This window comes from Triturus cristatus, chromosome 3_2 (genome assembly GCF_964204655.1).
Source record: "Triturus cristatus chromosome 3_2, aTriCri1.1, whole genome shotgun sequence".
Classification (NCBI taxonomy): Eukaryota; Metazoa; Chordata; class Amphibia; order Caudata; family Salamandridae; genus Triturus; species Triturus cristatus.
This window is the reverse complement of record NC_140584.1, coordinates 858,023,617-858,048,564: the sequence shown is the minus strand read 5'-3', so window position 1 is coordinate 858,048,564 and position 24,948 is coordinate 858,023,617. Positions and strand designations below refer to the sequence as shown.

General features: G+C 47.2%; 1 protein-coding gene across 6 annotated transcripts in view; it reads left to right on the top strand.

Annotated features, from left to right (window-relative positions):
• Positions 1-24,948, top strand: part of FLOT2 (flotillin 2) — a 456,818-nt gene that overhangs the window by 226,823 nt on the left and 205,047 nt on the right. For 3 of the 6 annotated variants that reach the window (XM_085649151.1, XM_085649148.1, XM_085649152.1), the window contains exon 3: positions 976-1,066. The exons of the other annotated variants lie outside the window; for them this stretch is intronic. In XM_085649151.1, coding sequence (XP_085505277.1) covers positions 992-1,066 — 75 coding nt within the window. In that variant the 5' untranslated portion in view covers positions 976-991. The remainder of the gene's footprint in view (positions 1-975; positions 1,067-24,948) is intronic. 6 annotated transcript variants of the gene reach the window in all.

Here is a 24,948-nt window from a genome sequence, read left to right as displayed (position 1 = left end):
TATTATCCCTCAACGTTTTGTGGACTTCAATAGCATGCATTGTTCTTTAAGTTTCAACACTTTCCTGTTGGAAAGGAGCGAGTCAGGATCATTCCATAAAACAAAATAATCGTTCCAGTAGCAATATCGTGAGTTGATTTTCATCAAAACGATGGGTGATTATTTCTATTTAAAGGAAGACCACTTTTGTCCCCAGAGTCAATTGTTCATATCGGAAAAAGGGTTGCAGTCACTTACTTCCATATTTGTTTAAATAATTGTGTGCGAAAACTGACGTGAACGTTATTTAAATTTGTTTCTGTATTATATGGGTGTGGTTCTTGTTTTTTTCCTCATTAGATACCTCTACCACTTAGGTGCTATTTTAGCTGCTGGCATTTCAGGATTTGTTCTTTATTATGGATTATTTAGTGACTACCTTAGATGCTTTAGCACATGGGCCTCTAAACTTTTCTGTGATAAGACCTACTAATGTTTAATTAGTATTGTCCCGAGTGACTAATACTGTTATAAAATGACCACATCAGGCAAGATAACATTAGTGCCTGCTCAATAGTGGTGGAAACTTTTTAAAACACATTTTGCTCTTGCTTGGGCATGATCAGAAAGATGACTTGCTTAAAAGAAATTTCATTTTCATAGATTTCTGTAGTGTAATATTTACTTTGTTGAGGAGGCGGGGTAGACTGATTACTTTTACAGCTGGTAAAGAATTATTTAAAACTGAAAGGCCCAAGTTCTCACAAGATAATGCATTGAAATCATCTTTCTGGTCTCAATAGATGTATAGAGAAGGTCAGAACATTATTTAAAACCCTACAAAACATGTGCCTAGTTATAATTTACCGCCATTTTAAAGTTTTGTGACTGTGCATTACCCATTGTGAACTATAGAGTGGTGATGAAAGCAAATGGGAGCTGAAATGCTGATCTCAATTACCAGGATACTTGCAAACGTTTTACGTTTTTTGGCAGGATTTCCTTAGAGATAATGACGTTACAGCCCCGATGTGAGGACGTAGAGACGGCAGAGGGGGTTGCTTTAACTGTCACGGGTGTGGCACAGGTACTGTAACAACAAAAACCTAATTTTGGGAATGCATGCCTGACTTAATTTCTTCATAATTTCTTTCCTGTTATGAAAACTGTAAGATATTCGGGGAATGATCTGCTTCCGTAGATTAATGAGTTTTCATTTGATTTTAACAGCACTGCATCCTCAATGGCAATTCCAATGTTTTTCTGGTTATTTTCAGACGTTTCAAAACAGTTTTCCTGTGGACCCCACTGAGCTGCTTTTTTTATGGCGTGCATATATTTTCTGTCTTGTGATTTTAAGAGGAGCGATTTTAGCAATCTGGTATTTGAAGGAAGCGTGGACAATGCCAGTAGATCTGATATATGTATCTATCTATCTATCTTAAATTGCCTTTTCACTCCCTGGCGAGTTTAGACTGGCAATAACTTCCCAGACCGGTACCCTGACACTCATGCACTCGCATATCCATTCATGCCGTTACTGACTCATTTTATATATAGGTGAGCATATCTAGAGTGTCGCTGGTGTTGAGGGTGCTCTATTCAGAAGCAGCCTTCCACCTTAAACTTACCCAGAGTTCATATATATATATATATATATATATATATATATATATATATATATATATATATATATATATATATATAGTGCCCCCCCCGGTGAGCCGCACTCACAGCAGGTAAGTGAAGATTAGAGAGAGGCAGGCTGTGCTGATGGCGTCTTCAAGCAGTCCTGACGCGTTTCGAGCATGCGCTCTTTATCAAAGGTGCCCCGCACATAACCACCAGCATTCAGGATTTCCAGATTCTTCCCGCTCTTTATTAACAACACAAACACGCTCAGGTGAGCACATCCATGAAAGGTATTATGGGACTGGAAGTCCATTAACATTTTAAACCCCAGTATGTATATATATATATATATATACACATATACACTCACCTCACACCCCCGTGGGTGGCCATCTTGGAATGCTATTGTGCATGGTGTATCATTCTTTTAAAATTCAAACCTTGCTACAACGTTTTGAAGCAGTGTTTTAACCATCTTGGAAAGGTAAAATAATAATACTGAATGCCCAATAACATTTGAAGATGGCAATCTACCAAATATTTCTCTGGGTAGACAACTTGTAAAGTATTGTGCAAAGTGTATCAATATTGTAATGTAAGACGGCCAACATGTGGCTTGTAAACATGATGCCCATCTCGGAACAATAAAACAGTGATACAGTTCAAAGATCTTGCCCTTTTCATGAGCAGCAACCGCATGGGATATGGCTCACTGCAGATAAATTAAGAGGCCAGTGGCCTGGTAGCACTACCAAAGAAACTGGCAGTCTTTGTTTAAATTTAGTTTTTAAATAATAAAATAAATTCACGATATAAAAAAAGAAATGAAAGGCAGCATATAAAAGGGGAAAATATAAGAATAAAGAACTAGCCCAGCAGCCCTAGCTGTGCAGTGCACTGAGTTTGAGATGGATGTGCACATGTGATCAGGCAAAGTACCATCCCTCACAGGGTAAGAGACATAAAGTGCTGAAGTGGGCAGACCCATAACCCCATGCTCTGTGCTTTCACGGGTGGAAACTGAATGTGAACGACACTCAAACACACAGTGGTTAAAGAGGGCTGGCCCAAAACTTCTCTGTGTATGTGTATATATGCATTTTTTTTTTAACGAGAACCTTCCATTCAGCTGGGAAAGAGAAGTAAGAAATTGGCACTTCTCACATGTTTATCTCTTGGCACTACAGCTAGTGAAAGGGCCTGAAAATAAGTTCAGCTGACTACTAAAGGAGACATGTCTTTAGTTCTTTACAAAATCAATATTGGTTCTTAATGCTCTGTAATGATACCAGTAAGCAATTCCACAGCTTGGGAGCCAGCGCTCTACCTCCCTTACGAGTCCCTCTAAATCAAAGAACCGATGCCATAAGATGGCATGCTGTTTGAAGGGCGCATGAGGAAATATGTTGCAAGATACACATTTGTTGCCAACATTGTAATAATCTATCTGCCTGGGCTGCTGGTTCACCAGTGTATGCAGGTCCAAGGTACTGTGCAATGTGTGTAGTTCCTTAGCTGGCATTGATAAAACCTTCCTTACCTGTATGTTCCAACATTATGTACTTTGACAAAATCTCCAGTCAAAAACTTGCTTAAACAGACCTTAAGAATATCCCTGTTAAAAATGACTATTGTTATTCTAGAGGCCAAGCTTAACCTCGGGCTAATCCTGCTCGTCCCAGGCATACCATTGGTTCTCAAAATGGTGGTCAAATCACAGCTTTGTCTTGCTGGAACAGAACAACCTTCTTAATGAATTCTAGTTAGTATTGTATGCTCATTATATAACTCGATAATTGACCAGGCCAGGGCCACACCTGTGGTTTGATCCACCTCGTCTTCTGTGACCACACTACACAAGTGACACTTGTAGTTGTGCAGAATCTGAGTAACGGCCCTCCTTTTGTTCATCTCTTTGCTATCCAATACGATTCATAGTCAAATTGGCATCTCTTCTCAACCACATATTCTGTGGAGTTTGTCAAAAGTTGACATTGTCAGATTCCTCTTTAATGTTTGTATGATGATCTTTGTGAAAGTCTTCCGAGCTACAATCTGAGCTTCCATTTTTATGTCCACAGAACCCAGACTCCCATTAGGGTACCCAGCTACTTGCTGGCCTTCACTTTATCTCCTGACAATCCACTGTAACTATTGGCTGATCATTCCCTTTTGTATTCCCTTCCTTGTAGAGTTTTAAAGTGGCACTAGTTATGTAAGTTGCAAAGAAACACCGAAAATAAAAATGCACCATACTCATTAGTCCATACCTCTCTTTTCTCAAAATCAAAGTAATTCAGGTGTTATGGACAATAAACAGAAGTGTTTCATTGTAACTAACTAGGACCCCAGTCCCCTGTACTTCACCTGTCTACAGTTTAAATTTGGTATTGGACATTTCTCACCAACCATTCGGCGTTTGACTTAGCAGGGGCTTTAGACCATCACTCGATCAATGGGTTTTTGCCTGACCCTAAGTGATAGGTTCACCGCACTGAGAGGTGTAGGCTTCTTACCCTCTGGCAAAGTCTTTATTCTCTTTGGTGATTTATACGGCTTCCAACAAGTGCTAATGCACAGTTCCTCTTTGTTTTGCAGTTCCAACTTAATCAGGTAGGCTTATTACTCCTCTTCCACATTGGTGGTTGTACCCAGCTCCTGTGGGAGTTGAGAGAGACCTACTCAGCAAACAGAGGGCCTTGGTGCAAGAAATGCAGACAGCAGACTACCTCCAGCCCACAGTCAATCAACACCTTCGCATAAGCCACCTTGAACACAAAAGGCATTAGAAGGAGAGCACTAACAGGCCTTGACCCCTGGTGCACCAACCTTCTTAAACACCAAGGCACTCTTGTCCTATTGGGAGACCTCAAAGGTGTGCCGTAGCAAGGAGTACATGAATCCTCTGCTAGTGCATTTTATATTCCTGTTCTCCAGGAATATATCTGTTAGAGACATAATGTCAGGCAGATGTTTGTGGGTTACCCCACAAGAATTCTGTTGAATCTACATGCTTTGGATCTCAAAATATCTTTGGGATGTTGTCCGGTTTGCACATGGTTCTGGGTTCTTCATTTCTCCTCCTCTTTTTGGCTGTGAAATGTTTGCTCAGTGGTAACGGTCCCCTGGGATCAGATCCCGAAGACTTGAAAACCCTCACCGACGTTTGTAGCATCCTTCATTACTGGGTTGTTTGGGAAGACCTAGTAGTCTTGTAATCTCACCGGACTCCCAATAATCGGAGATTTTGATGGAGCTCTTTTAACACAAATACCCTTAATTATGTGGAAGATGGTTCTTTTTACTGTGTCCCCCCCCCCCCCCTAAGAACACTACAATAAAATTACCCTGAGATTAAAAATATTATAGTTTATTACTCTTCCCGGTAATAAGGTTAACAATTACAACGGGGGACATTCAAGATCAATACTGTCCTACAGCCCATCACAACTTCAATGTCTTTGTGCCTACAGACCGTGCCCAGAGAGGGCCAGAGGCATTCGCCAGAACCAAAACAGGAAAAGGAGGGCCCTGTCATCGCTCTGGACCCCTTAACCTAACTAGGTGTATGAAGGTGGTTACACATGTACGGTCTAGAGTTAAGATTGTGCTAAGCTGTATATTCACGTCCGTTTTAGACCGTACAAGGTTTTTAAAAGGACCTCATGGGATAGGAGGCTTTCGAGATTTTACATTCGTCAAATCATCATCACTAGAATCACCAGACCGCTAACCTAATGGTAGTAAGAACTGGACCATGATGTAGAACTAAGATATAGGTACCTTGATGATTCTCTTTTTCTTAATCCTCTGTCATACAGGAGCAGTCTAAGGTGCGCACACGGGCAAGGTTGCGTTCGTGCAGCGTATGATATACATAGTCACCTTTCCAATTTTTGGGTTTAAGGCCTGGTAAGCATATTGTCCCCTCCTAAAAAATACTTCCAGTCTTGCGCTACCTAGTTAGGAAACTGGAGAGCAGGTCCGTGGCATTCGGAGAAATTGAATGGATGGTACTCCTGCTACTTTTAGTTCTTTTTCTTGTGCTATGAGAACATGCACCTTGCCATAGAATAATTATGATTGGACCTGGGTAGAATTTTATTTTGGGGCAGGTGAATTGTCTAGTTCCCATATGCAATGCAAGAACTTTGACCACCAAAAATATCTTTAAGGGACCTTACCCATTATCTATCCATCTTTGCTTGCATATTCAAACCTGTATTTATTGGTTGACGATTACTGCATAGATGCTTTCTTTTTTTTAGAAAACATATTTTCTTCTTAAAAGTACGCTTATTGGTGAAGCATAATGTATCTCTCGTCAGCAATTCAGTTATCAATATTTGTGGATATCTGTCCATTATTCAAGTATTGCTCCATTTTCTGTTTTGTATACAGACCCAGGAGGCAATTCAGTTGACGAGATACAATTTTACAAACCCAATAGAACACTATCATATTTTATTCCTTTCTTGACCACAGCACGGTTGAGCACTGTGGAGTCTAGAAGTAGTGATGCGGTGTCTAGAACAATACTTCCTTTGGAGCTGAAACTGACACATGGCAGTAATTGGTTGTAGCCACAGTATCATTCCTGTAAATCTGCAAATGTATCTGTAATATGATCGAATATCTTGCCTGCCCTGTAGCACTAAGAGTTTTAATATCATGAGCATTTGTATAGTGCCTTATATTATTAGTATGTCACCAAAGCATTTTGTTCATCTGGATGGCCATATTATAGGGTTTTCTGATTTCCATTGAGCAGTTGTTGGGTCATGCATTGTTTCGCCTTAGGGACTTGCCATGTAGTCTGCTCTTTGACTTTAGTTGTAAATCTTGTAACTCCCAATTACTGGTTTGTGCTTTGGAGATGTTTAATTGTGGAGTCTGCACCAACTTCTCAGACAATATTAAAAGATAACTGCTCCAAAATAAAAAAAAAACGTACCTCTACAGTAAATGGTAAAATGTTGTATCTGCTTTAAATAGTTTGCAGAGTTGGCAGTCATGAGAAAGCCAATGAATGCATTTCGTTTTTTATTTACTGTGCAGACGTGGTGGAGGTGGAGAAGTAAAAAAAATCTGAACTCCTAGAAAGAAGAGTTGGTTATGTGCAGAGATGAGGCTGGTTACTTAGTGTTAAATGCACCTCCTATCTTACCTCTTGAAAGACTGCTTCAAGTGTCATTTCTTTAGCTCTGTGTTCAGACTCCGTGGTTTCTTACTTTGCATTGGAGTCCTTAATGCTGTTTTCATACCTAGTCTCATCATACTGTATCTTGTCAATCTAAGTTGGGGGCCCCCAAAGCTAATTTTCACCTTAAAATGGCAGCTCAGGGACTGCAAACAAAATCACACAGAATATTCAAAATTCTACAGTTTTATTTACTATGTTTTGTTACTGGTAAGTAATCTTTTTTTAAACCACCTTAAGAACAGACGAGAACCCTTTTGCACAACACTTAGTAGAAGCAATTCAAAAGCCTTGTCGTCCTATATTACTCCAGGTTTACCTTAGATTAGTACTTTTTCAGAAATGTATTAAGATTGAGTTTATCTTTGGGATAGTGCACAAGATCCCCTAACTTGAGAACATAAGTGCTTTGTATATTGAAGGGATTGCACTTGTATACTGGTTGCGTACATGTTTACTTTAGTTACTCTTAACTCTCATTCCACCTGTTTCATAGAATGTTGGACCTATGTTTCGATTTTCTGACCGATTTTTCAAATCATCCTTGCAGTCCCAGAACCAGACCGTCCCATGCATAGTGAGTGCTTTACAGATAAGTTAACGGAGAATATTTGGTTCTAGGATATAAGGACATCTTCATAGTTTATCTGGCCTAAGCGAGTTCGAAATTAGTTGCATTAAAGCTAAAGTCAAACCAGTCTTATTTCACAGCCACCAGCTGCTGATGTTTTTTTCCTAGATGTAGTGCCCTGCCAGGTAGAGGATTTGTGTAGTTGTTGGATGATTGGCTCTTGTTTCCACACTACTAGGTGTGAAAGGTCTAGCGCCTGCAGTGTTTACATTTTGGGATGCTGCAGATACTCATGTCTATCTGTTGTTGTGGTGGTGGTATTCAGCACAGTGGTTCTAGTTCAAGGGTCTCTTTGGACTGTCTTCAATGGGTTTCACACACTAGTACCTCACATAGAGACCAACTCTTCTGTGAGCATTTGATGGTGCTGTTCTCCCATACCATGTTGTGGGGACTGCCTATACTGAATAAGCCATAGCTAAAAGAAGGTCACATTCAGTACTTTGGTTCCAATACAACTTGCTTCAATACTTTTGCCCTGTGAGGACTTACCATCTGAACCATTCTACCAGTGGATAAGCTTTTGGACCAATTTGTTACGCATGGCCATCGAGGGGCAGAAATTGGCCTCCAGCCTCAACACTAGAATTTTTAGACCCTTACTCTGATTTCCCTTGAGAGCCTCCCTGTAGCCATTTTGTCTACTGTGTTAAGACTGGGTGCTCTGAGGATTTTACTTATTTGCTCTCTAGGATGAGGTGGACTCTTTGGAAGGTTCTCTATTTGTTCACCAAGGCTCCCCAGACATGGTGTTATGGCCTACTTGCATTAATAGAGGTGCACATCTCCCCGTAACTGGATGACTTTCTTGTGAGATTCTCTTTCAGGTTAGGAATCCAGGTATTGACTCCAGCACAAGACTTCTCTGAGTTTTCAAGCTGTGCTTGGTGGCTTTGCATGCTGTGTGCTCAGTTGCCTCTAGTGTTCTATTTTGGATATTACAACTAGTAATATTTCCAAATCCTTTAAGTGTAGGTGTCAGGTGTGCGTGGAATAACTTTTGGTCATGTCCCAGATGCACTTGCAGTCATTAGGGGTGGTCTACTGAAAAACTGCACACCTAGGATAGATTTCAATAAAGAGCAGAGCAGAGCAGAGCAGTGGAGTCGAAGATGCAAACCTATGTTCCTCAAGCAGAAGAAGTGGGCTTTTCCGCTATGGGTTCGAGCAACAGTCGATCTTCTATCGGGGAGTATTCTGGGATGAATGTATCACTCGGTACATGGGATCGCAAGGCATGCAGGAGTCTTATGTGATGGTATCGCTGTGAGTGATGCAAGTTGTATTCCTTTTGGAGGTACTCGAAGGAGCGGGGGGCATCCCCTTTCCAGACATCCCCTAGATACTCTAAGCCAATTAACTGCCAACCCTTGAACCCCGTGAGGGCGGTCACTTCTTGTAGCTACTCCCCCTGCCACAGTGGTGTCCTACCGGTCAATGTGCCTGCCCAGCCTAGAAGTTTATTAGCCTCTCTCCAGCAATGTAGTACCACCTTGGTTTGCTCAGGCCACCTCGCCTGTGATCTCCGGCATAAAGAAGAGGTTCACAATTACCCCGTGGCATAACCATTCTATCCACCCTATCGGCAGGTTCATTGCTATCCGTGTACACCCAGTCATTGATCACATGGAGCTGGGAAGCCCAATAGTATATTTTAACATCTGGGAGCGCCAGCCCACCATCGTATACCCCCTGTGTAATTTGTGCATCGTTATCCTGGGGGACCCCCGTCCCACAGCAAGGCTAGCACCACCTGCGAGATTCGTTTAAATACGCAGGTAGGGACCGGGTATGGTGTATTCTGCAGAACGTAGAGGAGTCTTGGCAGTGTAAGCATCTTAAACAGAGCCGCTCTACCCATGAGCGAAAGTGGAAGGGTGCGCCAGTGGTTTACATCGGCACTCAGATGAGCCAGCTGGGGCTCAAGATTTCTATCAAACTCCTTCCTGTCCCACGTAACATAGATTCCTAGGTACTTAAACCCCTCTGTAACGACCGGAGCCGAGCATCGAGAAGGGACCCAAGGGGGAGAGTCCAACAGAGGAAAAATCACAGATTTCGACCAGTTGATGTTGTAACCAGAGTAGCTGCCGAAAAGCTCGAAAAGGTGTAACACTTGAGCTATCGAATAATATGGTCTTGCCAGGTATAAGATGACATCGTCGGCGTATAGAGATATACGCTCTTCCCACCCCTCCGTTGCCGCCAGGCCCCACAACGGGGGATCTCTCCTGATCCAGTGGACCAGCGGCTTCCATGCGAGCGTGAAGAGGAGGGGGGACAGGGGGCATCCCTGTATGGTCCCCCTTTGCAGGGGAAAGGCCCTAAGATACCTCCCCGTTGACCCGCACCCGGGCCGTCGGTTGCTCGTAGCGGAGCCATACCCAGCTGCAGAAGGTCGGTCCGAATCCAAACCTCTGAAGTACCATGAAGACATATGGCCACTCGATGCTATCGAAGGCCATTGAGGCATCCAGCGCCATCAATGCCGTCTGCGTCTCCCCAACGTCTTTGTCATGTATAGCACCCCGTATAGACGCCGTAGGTTATGGCGGGTGCTTCTACGGGGCATGTACCAACTCTGTAATTACCAACAGCACCCAATCCGCCAGGACCTTGGCGAGAACCTTCGCCTCCACATTGAAAAGAGATATCGGACGGTACGAAGCGCACTGATCCGCCGGCTTTCCTGCTTTGTGGATTACTACAATCATGGCCTCCCTCTGATCAGTGGGAAGTCCCCAAGACTCCCGCACCTCCCTGAGCATCTGAAGCATGGGGGTTGTCACAATCGTGGCTTGTCTTTTGTAGATCTCAATTGGAAGCCCATTTGGCCCAGCGGCCTCCCCCGACTGCAGGGAATTCAGAGCATTGCCAAGCTCCTCCTCCCTAATGTCCGATTAAGCCGGTCCCTCATTTCATCCGAAAGCGCGGGAAGCGCAAAGTCCCTCAGGAATTCTGCGCAGTCACCCTTGGTTCTCGTGCATACCGGAGAGTACACCCGCTCATAATACGCAGCGGAAGGCCCCCGCTAAATCCATGCTTGTCGAGCACAGTGAACCCGCCGCATCTCTAACCTCCAACACCCACGAGCGATCCCTATCCCGGCGTTCCAGCCACACTAATAATTTCAACGGCTTGTCTCCCATGTCATAAATCCAGTGCTGTGTGGCCAGCTCATAGGCTCGTGCCTCCCCCTATGCCAGGGCCCTAGGTCTTTTTGTTTCAGCTTCAGTCTGTGACAGAGATACACCGAGGGGGACATTGCGCACTCTCCCTCTAGCTGCTCAATTTCTTGCTCTAACTGCCGTACCTGAAGGGACTCCTCTTTTTTTCTGGGTCCCAATGAGCGACTGGGCCAAACCCCTCAGCACCATCTTGTATGCCTCCCACAGAGTAATTTAGGACTTCACTGACCCCTGGTTTTCTTCAAAGTACAACTTGGAACCCTCCCTCAGTTTACCCCCAATTGTCGGATCCCGAAGTCGCCAGAGATCTATTCTCGGGAAGGTCGTCCGAGTGACAACCGGGCCTCTCAGGGTGGCACTAATGGGGGAGTGGTCCGAGAAACCACCCGGGCCATAAGTTTAGTGTCGCTGAATTCTCCCATTTGATCATATCGAGTAAAGAAGTGATCGATCCTGGAAAAAGGACCCATGTCGTGCCGAGTGGAACGTATACTGCCTAAGTGAGGGGTTATGAGTCCGCCACGTGTCGCACAGCCCCATTGCCGAGACAAAGTCTGTCAGATCCCTTTCACCTTGCCTGCCCAACTGGGAAGTGGACCAGTCTAATTCTGGATTCATGACTGCATTTGTGTCACTACCGATGAGAAGTGTTACAGAGGGGAGATTCATCAGAAACAAACTCAAGTTCGAGAAGCATATGGAGTGAAGGCCTGGAGGTATTTAACATGAGCAGAATGTCAATAGACGCCCCTCCCATCTACCCGCTACCGCAGCAAAACAGCCCGCTTCGTCCTCCCACGTGCCTGAGACAACCAGGGGTAGGGCATTGCGTATTAGGATTCCCACTCCTCGTGACCCAGAGGTGAACCCAGAGTGGGCTACTATTTTATAGCCAAAACAGTCTAGGGCTTTACAGCTATTCCCCCGCAGGTGAGATTCTTGGATCATGACTATATCTGGGGAGTGCCTCTTTAGGTATTGTAATAGACATATACCCATACTATGAGTATCAAGTTAGCACCCTTTGTATTCTCCCGTCTGTGAGTTTTCAGTCCCCGGAGATGCATAGGTATCAACTAGCAAACGCTAGTCGTACAGCGCAAGAGACAAATGTAGGACCTTCAGCCCCAGCTGTCCCAACAGCACGCTGCCCACCACCCCACATTTAAGGCCCTGTAGTAGAGGCTCACTAGAGGCCAACCGACAGGCCCAGGATGTCCAATCTGTCCCAGAGTCACTTAACTGTCCACCGCTCAGGCCTCTGGCTACCGGTAGTTCGCCCCTCTTCGAGCTCAGTGACCTCCTCGTTTCGGCTTGATGCCGGGCGTTGCAGTCCACTCTTGCGACCAACAGTTCGCCAACCTTCCAACCAGTCGCTGGCCTCTTCAGGTGTGTCAAAAAAGTATACTTTCCGTCTATCAATGATTTTGAGCCTGGCTGGAAAATGCATCATATACTTCACTGCCTGATCTCTAAGGGCCTTCTTCACCCCATCGAAGGAGCGACGCTGACACTGTACTCGAAGCGTGAAGTCTGGAAAGAAGTGGATGGTGGCATTTTCAAGCTGGAGATCTCCGTGTACCCGTGCCGCCTGCAGGATAGCGTTCCGATCTCTGAAATTCAGGATGCGGGCTATGATCGTGCGGGGGTGATCCCCAGGCCGGGGCTTGCCCCCAAGTCCTGTGAGCCCGCTCAACTGAAAAAAGGTTTGATAGGCGTTTGGGCTTCAAATGGTTCAGCACCAGGTCCTCTATGAACCAGTACGTCGATGGCCCTTCTATCCCATCCGTGACCCCCACCACCCGTATGTTGCGCCGGGCGCACCCTTCCTGGTCCTCCAGCCTGGCGTAGATATCCGCTTGGTTTTTTGTTAGGGTGGCAACCTGTTCCTCCAGCCTCTTGGGCTTGGACTGAAGGCTCCCAATTCCAGTTTCGGCCACGGTTACTTTGTCGGACATTTTCCTAAAGTCCGCGCATAGGAGGTTCACTTCTTCAGTCACAGAGTCTAATTTAGGCTCTAGGGTACCACGGAAATCCCTGATGGCCCTCATGATGTCTGTCACTGAGGGGTCCGGGCTACTGTCTTCAGGGTCATCCTGCCGGCCACCACCCAACGCCCCTTCGTCACGACCCATAGCAACAGTGTATTTGTCAATTTGGTTGGTCTGACTAGGGCCCCCTGTTTTGTTGCGGCAAATGGCAGAGAACGGGTGATGGCGCAACAGTTCTCCCGCAGTAGGAAGGGCCCAATCGGGGCTTGCAGATGCAGTGTACTCGGCCCCATGGGCTATTCCCCAAGACCGGGTCACCGAGGGTAGAGTCAGCACAGAACCGAAGTTCGGCGCCGAAGAGAGCGCATGCGACCGCCCTAACAAGACCCGCTGTTGCCCGCAACCAAGGGAAACAGTTCGGAACAATAACTATAGGTTCAATCGAACGGTTACTTTCTGGGACTATCTAACCCAACTTTTCTCACTATAAAGACATTGTGAATATACAAGTCTTTCACCACCCAGGTCCTGAAGAAAGCCCGCCTGACCCTTCGGGGCAGAAGAAGGGCTGAAACATGTCGACCTTTTTATGGACACTTTTTTAGAATGCACAGGGTCCTAACTCACCCCTGAGTGCACACCAAAGACCTACAAATCCCCCAACATCCAGTACGATTAAAACATTTTTTACTGGCTCTGTGGGCTTTTAAAGTATAACCTTTTCACCACAAATCACTTCACTAAGACTCACTCTCCCCCCTTTTTCTATCTACGATCACTACCAACATAACCAGTGGTATGTTCTCCAGGTGGAGAAAGCATTACAGCAAAACCCAATGATGATGCTGTCACGTTACATATAACGAAGCGGAGAACGAAGATGTACCGCCAACATCAATCCCAGTACAATGTGATTGAGGGTTTTTTACAGTACCTTATACTGTCTGTGAACACCCTGGTTCCTTGGGACTAGTGATCCACTCCCCTATTGATTTTTGAATACTTGAGACAAGGAAGTCGAGTGGATCAGAAGCTCTTCCTTCTCCCTCCTGATTGATTATCATAATATTCCCCAAGACCACCAGGTCACAGTGGGGACCAGCTGTGTTGGTGTCACACTATGGACCGCGATGCCCCCACCTCGCACCCGTCTCAGGGCACTCCCCGTCGGCCCAAGGAGGAGGTGCGCGCAAACGTGGGACTCACTCCCAGGAGGGCTTATCTCCGTATCCCGGTCCAGGAACGGTGTCGGGCGGACCGAGGAATCGTCGTGCCTGCTTCCAGTTTGCAGGGCAAAGCAGCTGGGGTAGACCTGTTCGTGCTCCGTGCGCCCCTCTCTTGGCGGGGGGCGCTCACTCCACTCTCCTAGAACCCTGGTGCAATGCAGGAGGTCGAGGCGCCCTCACCTTGGCTCCGGCAGGCCGTTGGCAATCCCTTCTCTCTCTCTCCCGAGCCGCCAATGGGGAAGGGGCCGCGCACCAACACTATCTTGCACTTGGCTCAGACCGGAGCCGCCGCTACAAGCAGTATGTTAGCCCACATGAAGATCCGGTAGCCCTCACGATAAAAGACACTGGAGTAACAAGGACTCTCCCGCACCACCACAGCAAAAGGCGGCCGCAATCCGGGCCACTCAATACCCGGGCTCTGGATCTTCAGTCGCGCCGCTGGTACCTTCTCTTCAGCCTTTGCGGCTCACGCACTACCCCTGGGGGAGGTCCACTTAGGCTCCGCCACACTCCGCAGGCGATGAGGAAATGATCGTCCGTCACCTCTCACAGGACTGCGGCTGGCGCAATTTTCGCCTCTCACCGCCGCTGACCGCCGCTCGCTATTTCGCTGCCCAAGGCCCCTCTTCACGGCCGCCGCCTGTCACCGCGGATCGACGCCACCCTCCTGTGTCATTAGGTGTCCTGAGGCGCTCGCAGGGTGTACGGATTATGTGGGTTTAATCACCAACTGCTAACGCAGCTCGCTTAGAAGGCAGCCATCTTCCGCGGCTGCATGCCACGCCCAACACCAGAGACCTTTCTGAAAGCTTTGTCACTGTTTCTTGCCCATAACACTTTTTCGCCCATAACACCAGGCAGTGTTGGGAATGACTCTGTGGGGTGGGGCTGCTGAATGATTTATGGGTGAAAAATGCACCATTTAAATTTTTACTTCGTGACACTGCTGTCGCTGGTAAGACTTTGACGAGGTTTTCAATCTGCTTGCTGATGGACAATGCTGATGAGGCATTTTAAAATATTTGGTATTAAAACGCTTTTCACATTTGCATGGAAAGGCAATAGGAGCGTTACCATAAGGTAGCTCAGCCTGACTGCCAAGTCTCTGCCAGGGTTTTTTATAAGAACAGTTTGAGGAAGTTAAAAATTTACCTAGCTATCGTAATGGAACGTTTCCATTCTATTAAGGACTCCGAGGCGAGGATTATGCCTTCTCTTTTGCTTTTATTCAATAGCAGCCTCCATTAAAAACACAATATAAACTACGTTTCCCATGAACACTTGGGAAAAATGTAGTAGCAAAAACAACATGCAATAGGAAACCGTCACATAACGTCCAATTGGAAGGCCCATCAGCCATAACTTAGTCCTTCACTGGCCCTTCACCCTCTTTCGTCGTGTGAGCCGATGGATCACTATCATGAATCCTGTTTATTAGCATCAGATCCTACAAAGACAAGAACAATATCACTATAAGAACAAGTAACCACTAAAACCTGTGGGACAAATTTGCAGTGAGAGCAGTTATTGGGTCATCAAACCAAGTGCGTCAAGCAAGACCATTTTTTAAAGTCTCAAGCAGTATAAGTGGATTATGTTGCGGACCGCCGAGATGTTATCCATCTTCAGAAAGACACACAACTGTATTGAATTGCTTGTCCAACGGTGAACTTCAAAGGAACCTGCTAGAAGCTCTAAGCCGTTGATATGTAACTTCCGTTCTTCTGGAGACCACATACCTCCCTTAGAAAATGCGCCGCATCTGGCCCCCCCAGCCTCCCCTCTGGCGTCGGATTCTATGACCAAGTCTTGGGCCGACCGAAGATGGCGTGGCCTTTCCAGGCCTCCATGTGGTCTAATCACCACTTAAGTTCTACTTGTGCCTCTTCTGAAAGAAACACCTTGTGAGAGTAGGGACATCCCCTTCGGAGATGGGCAGCCTTCAGGCGCTGAAGGGCCCGATAGTGGAAAGGTCCTTGGAAGATGGCCTGGATCGACGCGGAAAGGAGGCCTGCAACTTGAGCCAGCTGTCTGAGAGAAACTTGATGTTTGGTTGAGAGTATGTCTCAGTTCGTGCCGAATCTTCGACACCTTCCTTGAGGGAAGACTCAGAGTAGATGAGGTGAAGTCTATTACGAATCTTAGAAAGGTCAAGTGTTGAGAAGGTGTCAGAAGTGACTTTTTCTCGTTGTTGACAAATCCTGAGCTCTGAAGCTGGTCCACTGCCATCTGGAGGTGGGACAACAACTGGTGTGGACATGGACCCATTAAAAGCAGATCGTTCAAGTACACGATCATTCGTATACCCCAAGCTCTCATGTATTCCACCACTGGTTTGAGAACCTTGGTGAAGCACCAAGGGGCTGAGGATAGGCCGAAGGAAAGAGTAGAAAACTCATATGTCTATTGCTGCCAAGTGAACTGGAGGAACTGGCGATGAGGCGGGAAAATTGGGATGACCAGGTAGGCGTCTTTTAGGTCAAGTCGAACCATCCAATCCGAAGGCCAAAGTACATCCCTGAGGAGGTGGATGCCCTCCAATTTGAAGTGGCGGTAAATCAGCCACTCGCTGAGGTTGGCCCCCATCGATCTTTTCTCTGTGGAATCCCTGAACCGTCTGAAGGACCCATGCGTCCCCTGTGATGGAAATCCAGGTCTGGAAGCAATTTGCCAGCCACCCTCAACCTTTAAGCGGGAAGAAGGGAGAGCACTCACCGGGGCTTGAGGATGTTGCTGCTCCATGGTATCCTCTGCCAAGCCGGCCTTTTGTGGGGTAGAAATTCCTAAATGATGATTGGTCCTGGTACTGGTTTCTGGAACCTTGCCCCTTTTTGAGGATACTGGTTGGACGGGTGGCCCGTTGAGCGGCCCCTACCTCGACTAGACCCCGGTAAACACGAGGGGACACCTTTCTGATAGATGTCTGTGCCTTTTAAGGGAGGTAAAGGTATTTACAAATTTTCCTAACTCCTTGACAAAAGGCTCACCAAAGAGCCCACCCTGCGCATTGGCCCTTGCATCAGAATCTGCGAGGTCTCCCAGCTTGGGGTCCCCCTTAGTAAGTGAGCGGCAACACTCTGTGGACAGGGGACAATTTGCATTGCCCAGAAAGATAATGGCCCGATAATGGCCCTTTGAGCCTCTGGGGAAATAAGGGAGCCAGATGACTTTGCCTCCTCGGCCAAGTCCAGGTTCTTAGTGAGGGGACCGAGAGTATCTAGAAGCTTGTGCTGGCATGCCCGCCAGGACCTATCTATTCCCTTCTTGGGGTCCTTTATGAATTTCTGTAAGAAGGTGGCCACACGTCTATTTCCGGAGTGAGCGTCACTTTCCCCTCTGGGGAAGTGTGAGGGCACTCAGCCCGGAGGCAATTACGGGCCTCTTTCTCCAGCGGTCGGCAAATACGCCCGCAACGTAACTTGTGACCTTGTCGGACGTGGCCCATTCAGAAGACCGAGGAGGAATGATGTCATCAGGGTCAAACATGTCCGAAGTACTTTGGGAAGTCTGAGAGGGGCGGGAGGGGAGCCACAGCCTAGACGGCCAAGATTAATTAACTATATCCCCAGTATTGTTGGCAGGGGCAGGATTAACAGGGCCCTGTAGACCCTCGTCTCCCGCAGGTAAGGGAGGCTGACTAGCTAGAAAAGCTTGTTTTAGCTTATCAAAAGCGTCTACACCCATATCACAGGCACATTTAGCTGGAGGTGGTGCTACACCCACCAATGGGGGGGGGTCCCTGGGACCTCAGGGTTCGTAGGGGGGGCTGTGGGAGATGGAGTTAGCTTTGCGAATGCCTGGGCAATCTGACGGGAATGTCTCTCCTCCAACAGAGTCATGGTTTCCGCCACTGCCCGGTAAATGAAGGCGCCTACGGCGTCATAAAAATTATCATCCCAAGGGAGGTCGGCCAGAGGGTCTTCCACCCTTTGGGAGTTCTCCTCATAGTCCATAATTTATTACCCAAGGACTAGAGAGGTACGCTCCTAGTAAGGGAGGGATCTGGGGGACAGACCAAGGCCTGCTGAAGAGGCTTTACTTGACTAATCTTTTTTGTGGGCTGAGTGTCAGCCTGAAATTCTGTAATGCGAGGGTCTCACTACTTCAAATGGGGTCACAGCCCTGGGTCAACTGTTGGTGCACCAAAAAAGTCTGGATAGAGCTGGTCTGAGGAAATTCAAACAAGCGCACCGTGGTCCTGCGCCACCTCCAGCGGCCGGAGGACCGCGCCGTGAGCTGCACCAGAACTGGACAGCGTAGGAGTGGGAAACGCTCCTGCAGCCCTGAGCTGCCAATAAAAAGTATAGGAGGCAGCAATTAAACGCAGCGGCGCTGCGTAACACAAACCTGTAAAAGAAAATAAGAAAGGGTAGATAAGAGACGCTGCAGTGCCGCGCTACGATAAAGGCATTCTTTCCAGTGATGATCAGGAAACCAACACAATGTTAACGCTACAAGAATGCGAAAACCCAAAGCACCATGCAAAACAGTATGAGGTACTTATCTCAGCTGCGCAGAATCAAAGAAAGAGGGTGAAGGTCCAGTGGAAGACTATGTTGGGGCTGATGGGCCTCCTGATTGGACGTTATGGGACTGTATCCTATTGAATGTTGTTCTTTCTACTACATTTTTCCCAAGTGTTCATGGTAAACAGTTTTAAAAAAAAACAACTTTATTTATTGGATTTTGCGTTAAAAAAAACAATCATTTAGCTTGCAATCATTATAGACGTATATATGCACTTTCTGGAATTATGTGCACCTTTTAGTAAGGTGTCATGTACAATGCGTTGTAGATCACTACATTTGTAGCTCTCAGCCTGGTACAAAAGATATGAGAAGAACAATACAGTGGAATGCACAGTCTGTTTCACGTTGATAGATATCCACATTACAAATTACAACATACAATAGGGATCAAAACTTATATCAGGGTATCAGAGCGAGATCAAGCCAAGGCTCAGTTATTAACCAATCTCGTGCATCCTGGTAGATATGTACGGCACATTACATGTACATTTTATGCAATCTTAAACAGTATTGTCACCAGTCTTCTAATTACCTACTTTCAGTCGCTGCACCCACCGGGTGAGCTTTAGGTAGCCTTTCAAAGGGTCCCATATATATTTGGGACGGGACGTCGTGGGGAGCAGTTCAGCATAATTAGTCGTTCGTGACAAAATATTAAATCAGTGATCCAATCCTTGAATTTCAGAGCCCTCTCTCGTCCCCATCTGCATGCAATTCGGCGTTTAGCCATAAAGCGTGTCAGAGCAACGCATCAACGAAAGGGTTTATCTATGAGTTCCGTATATCCCAACAACGCTAATAAGGGAGACTTTACAATTGACAATGATGTCATCTGCTCCAAAGCTTCAAATATCTGTCGCCAATATTCATGTATACTTGCACAGCTCCATGCTAGATGGAGAAAGTCGGCACCCTCCTTGCCGCATCTATCATACCTATCGGTGTCTCGTAGTTTGTATTTATACAGTTTGGCTGGCGTGTAATAAAGACGGTGTAAAAATAAAAAATGTATAATGCGCAGTCTATTTGCGGACACCTGTTCGGTTTGTAGGCAGCAATACGTCCATTGCTCATCTGATACCTCACTACCTAGCTCTATGTCCCATTGCGTGCGGGAAGGGCACTGGTCTGCCACCTGTTGTGTATGTATCGCATGATAAAGGGTGGAAACTGCGCTTGTCGAGGAGGTGGCCTGGAGCATCGCATGTGGTGGGGCTAGTATTGAGGGCTCTCAGGGGTATGCCAGGGTGTTGTTGCGCACCCCTTGTCTGAGTCTCACGTAGAGAAATGTGTCTCGTAGCGAGGACGGTGTATTATGAAATATTTGTTCTAAGGTGTGAAATTTCCCATTAAGATACAGGTCCCCCCCAGCATGTTATGTTAGTCTTTGCCATGACTTTCCTAAATCCCGTCTCCTGAAGCAACATTATACAGGGATGGTACAACAGTGGGAGAGCCGGGGAATAGAGCATAGGGGCCTGAAGCAGTTTCATAATACACCTCCAGGCAGTAACTGTACATGTGACCGTCGTGGTGTCTTTGTCCCGGGTCTGGGGGAAGATTTGTATCATATCCGCCAGGGGAATGGGATCTGCGAGCCATTGCTCTACTGCCACTTGTGACCTGTATTTGAGCGGGTGAAACCAATAATGAGCATAGTGAGCCTGTTTGCAGATGTAAAGTTCGAGGTTGGGGACATCAAACCCACTGTGTGAGTAAGACCTAGTAAGCTCGTCGCATTGTGGTCGTGGCTGCTTGACCCTCCCCATATTAATCTGATCATTTCAGAGCGCAACGCAGTGAAAAAATACCTGCCCGGGTAATATGGAATGCTCGTAAACCAGTATAGTAGTTGCGGGAGAACCACTATTTTTATTAGTGAGGTGCAACCTGACATAGACAGCGGCAGCGAGATCCAGCGTGTGACACAACTCGTGACATGGTCTAGTGTCCTGTCATAATTAAGGCGCATTAACTCCTCCCTATCCCTGGTGATGCGGATGCCCAAGTATTTTACCTCTGAATTACACCACTCTAACGGATAATGGGAACTGTGTGACTGCGGAGATGAAAGGGAATACTTGCGACTTCCCCCAATTAATGTGGATCCCCGAAAGTCTCCCAAAAATAATGAATTCCGCAATATAGGATTTAGATTGTGTTGCGGGTCTCGAATTTACAAGGTGATGTCGTCATCTGCATAGGGGGAGATGAGCACCTGGCACATGGGGCAGAGTAAAGCTTTATCCTCGTGGTGCTGCCTTAGTCTAGCCGTCATGGCTCAACTGCTAGCGCAAAAAACAAGGGGGAGAGTGGGCACCCTTGCCTAGTGCCTCTGGTGATCGTGAAGGCCGGGGACACCTGACCATTACTTAATAGCTTGGCAACTGGAGATCTGTATAGTAAGCCTATCCATGACAAGAACCCCATAGGCATTCCCATGCGTTGTAGTATCCCTAGCAAATAGTCCCATTCTACGGAAAACGCTTTTGTGGCATCCAGGAAGACTGCCAGAGGAGCCAAAGCAGGATCTACATTCTGCAGAATGGAAATGAAGGTGCAAAGATTGTGTGAGGTTGCACGTTCTGGAATAAACCCAGCCTGGTCAGGAAGGACCAGTTTTTCCATCAACAAGTTAAGCCTATTGGCCAGTACCTTAGCTTTAATTTTAGTGTCCTTGTTGATGAGGGATAACGGCCAAACCGAATCACACTGGTCCTCTGCCTTCCCCGGCTTTAATAGGGAGGTGATGAGCACCTCTCTCATCGAGGGTGGGAGGATACCATTTGCTTGAGCATCTCATAAACCGCTTTGAGGATGGGGGCTAGTTTATCAATGTATGCTTTATAAAAGTCAATGGGGAGCCCGTCTAAGCCCGGGGCTTTACCAGATTTTGTATGCATAATAGCCTTACGTGTTCGAGGCATGTGGGCTGCTGAATTCATATCTGTGCATAGATCGCCGCCTAGTGTTGGGTCCGGATGATTGCACACTGTTGTCCTGGAAGAGTCTTCGAAGTATCACGAGATAGGTGGCTCCTCCCCTGGACTACAGTGCGCATGGGCATCCCCTCCATCCTTAGATTGTTTTTTTCCGCCATTGGGTTCGGATGTCCTAATCTTAGCTCTTAGAGTATTTAGGCCTACTACTCATCGGTATTGTTTTCGTTCGGCGCCGAGTATCTTCATCGAAGTTAGCCATTTGCCCTTCGACGTCAGCGCCGATCCAGTTCGACGATGGAACCAAAGACATCGAATAGCCCCTTTAAGCATTGTCCTCTTTGCAACGCTAAATATGCTCGCTTCGACGTGCACCCGGTGTGCAACAAGTGCCTCTCTCCAAACCACGACGAAGCCACCTGTATGGCGTGCTCCCGGTTTCGATCGAAGAAAACACTTCGCATTCGTCGAGCAGCTCGGCTCGAGGCGCAGAAAGTGGCGCCAAACCCGGACAACATCTTCGGGACCGAAGATGAGGAGGTCGTGGACCTTGAAGTTCAAGGAGAGATATCGGATCCGGCGTCGGAGCGTGAATCAGACTATGATGCCGAGGATGAACATATTCTAGATGAAGATGAAGTCGTCGAACAGGTAGGAGACGACGGAGAGGCCCTTGGGGCCGAGGAGGATAGCTCGGAAGAGGAGCTACGCCCACAGGTCCACTCAGGGCCCAAAGAGACACTCGATAAGGCTCAGGTCGCGGGATCGCCACAAGGCCTTACCCAAGATCATTCCTCTCGTTCTTCCGCCCCGCTTCAATGCCCGGCGTCGAACTATCCTAAAGAGCCGTCTGTATCGAAAGCGCCATCACTCAATCGATGAGAATCGAAACTGAAGGCAACGGCACCGAAAGCGAAACCGAAAGTGAAAGAGTCTCTCCACGGCAACAAGGCCTCGAAGCCCTCGGAGCCGAAGACGCAAAAGAAGGCTGTCGACACCGAGAGGAGTCTTCCGAACGTCGAGCCTAGGGCGGCACCCACACACAAGGTCAAGGTTGCCGACCCGAAAATATCGACACCAAGGAGCGTCGACACACATATGGCGAGCGGCCCTCGAGAGCCACCCCATTCCAGTCTTCGTGTCCCGAAACTGACATCCGGTACAGGGCCTGAAGCCACAACCAAAAGGGCGTCGAAGGATCGTGTCCAATCCGCGGCACCGTCTCCCTTTGTAAAGCAGAAGGTGTCGGAGTCGTTATTACGCATCCAAACCAAGGCTTCCATGGTTGGCACAGACACGGCCCCGCAGCCCAAAGCAGTCAGCGCGGTTCACATCGCGTCGACGCACATCAAGTTTGGACTCCCACCAGCGGTGCGACCAAAAATGTTCGACGCCAAGAAGGGTCTCGACCCCCAAGAACCTATCGACCCGAAGAAACATGTCGAGGCACCGCCAGGAATTTCAACGGAAAAGAGAGCGGTTGCAATGCCTCGCGACGATGAGGATCCCAAGCAATCTATCGACGCCAATACTGGTAGACTTTCCATTTACAAACGGAAAATAGTGACAGACGCCAATGGAGCCCTACAAAATTCCATTGAAGAGAAAAAGACCCACATCACCAGTTCTAGTGGAACAACTTCAATATTGTGCCACAGAACCTCAGTCATTCTTACCCACACACTCTAATGTGGATGCTGGAGATGTTGATGATATAGAGGGCACTTCTCCTATGGACACTGACCCTGAAGATCAGAACCAGCCTTGGGTGGACAATACTGATGCAGGGGACCCACATACTGCTCCAGACACACAAGCATATGTGGTGAAAACGTCTCCTACAGAGGATACAGCTGCTTTCAATGCCTTAATTGAAAGAGCCGCCAACAATCATGACGTACAGCTCCACACTGATCCTATTGAGGACGACTTTCTAATGGATACCTTCTCTACCTCAGAAAGATCTGTTAAGACTCTGCCCATGCTGAAAGGGGTCCTCAAACAGGCTACTGACATTTTTAAGGAGACCACAAGGGCGAGAGTCCTTAACCCTAGAATTGAAAAAAAGTATAGGCCAGCTCCTGTGGACCCTGCCTACATAAGAGGACAGTTGCCTTTAGACTCATTGGTGGTTTCCAATGCTCGGAAGAGAGCCAACTCACAGACAACGGGTGATGCTCCTCCCCCAGACAAAGAGTCTAAGGTCTTGGAAACATCAGGAAAGAGGGTTGCTGCACAGGCAGCTAACATCTGGAGAATTGCCAACACTCAGGCGCTTCTGGCTAGATACGACAGGGCACATTATGATACCCTAGAGACACTGCTCCAGCACCTTCCAGATCAGTATAGAGAAGGAGCAGAATCCCTAATTACAGAAGGGAAGCTTATCAGCTACGCTTCCATTAAGTGCGCTCTTGACGCAGCTGACACTGCGGCTAGGGCTATTAACACCAGCGTCATGTTAAGACGGCATGCTTGGTTAACAATCTCTGGATTCAAACCAGAAATACAAACAACTATACTTAATCAACCTGTCAACCCTAACTCCCTCTTTGGCCCCGAGGTTGACACCACCCTAGAAAAACTCAAAAAGATACAGAGACTGCAAAGTCTATGGGGGCTCTGCAATCACAGCAGTTTCGGAGTGGGTCCTTTCGTCGCTCCAGCAACAGAGGGCCATCAAAGAGCCAGAACTCCCAACAGTCGCAGTACACTAAAGGAGGTACACAGACCACCTATAATAAAAATAATAGAGGTGGATACCGTGGCAACAACGTCAAAGGCAGAGGCCGTGGAAACAACAGCTCCAGGTCCTCCGCCACCAACAAACAGTGAAGCCTTGTCACTGCCCCCCGACCACGTAACACCTGTCGGGGGGAGACTCCAACAGTTCCTGCCAGTCTGAGAATCCATTACTACAGACAGGTGGGTGAGAGAAATTATCCAGTACGGTTATTGTCTAGAGTTCACGTCCACTCCACCCAACATACCACCAAGACACCATCATATGTCCGCAGAGCACTTGAACTTATTCCAACAGGAAGTTCTCAGTATGCTCCAAAAAGGAGCCATAGAACTCGTGCCTGCAAAGGAACGAGGACCAGGGGTGTACTGACTGTATTTTCTTATCCCCAAAAAGGATGGGTCTCTCAGACCCATACTAGATCTAAGACCTCTAAACTGTTACATTCTCTCAGAGCATTTTCACAAGTACTACCGTTGCTCAGTCAGGGAGACTTTCTTGCAACATTAGACCTCAAAGATGCGTATTTCCATATACCCATACTCCCCTCACACAGAAAGTATCTCAGGTTCACTGTTCTCAATCAGCATTACCAGTTCAAAGTCCTCCCTTTCGGGGTAACTACGGCACCCAGAGTTTTCACCAAGTGCCTGGCTACAGTGGCGGCACACTTAAGGAGACAGCACATACATGTCTATCCTTATCTTGACGACTGGCTTATCCAGGGAAAGTCGGCCCAGCACTGTGCCAGCCACATGTCCCACACCATTCACCTTCTTCACAGCCTGGGCTTCTCTCTGAATTATCCAAAGTCCCACCTTCAACCCAACCACGTACAGCAGTACCTAGGTGCAACCATAGACACTCTGGCAGCCACGGCACAACCA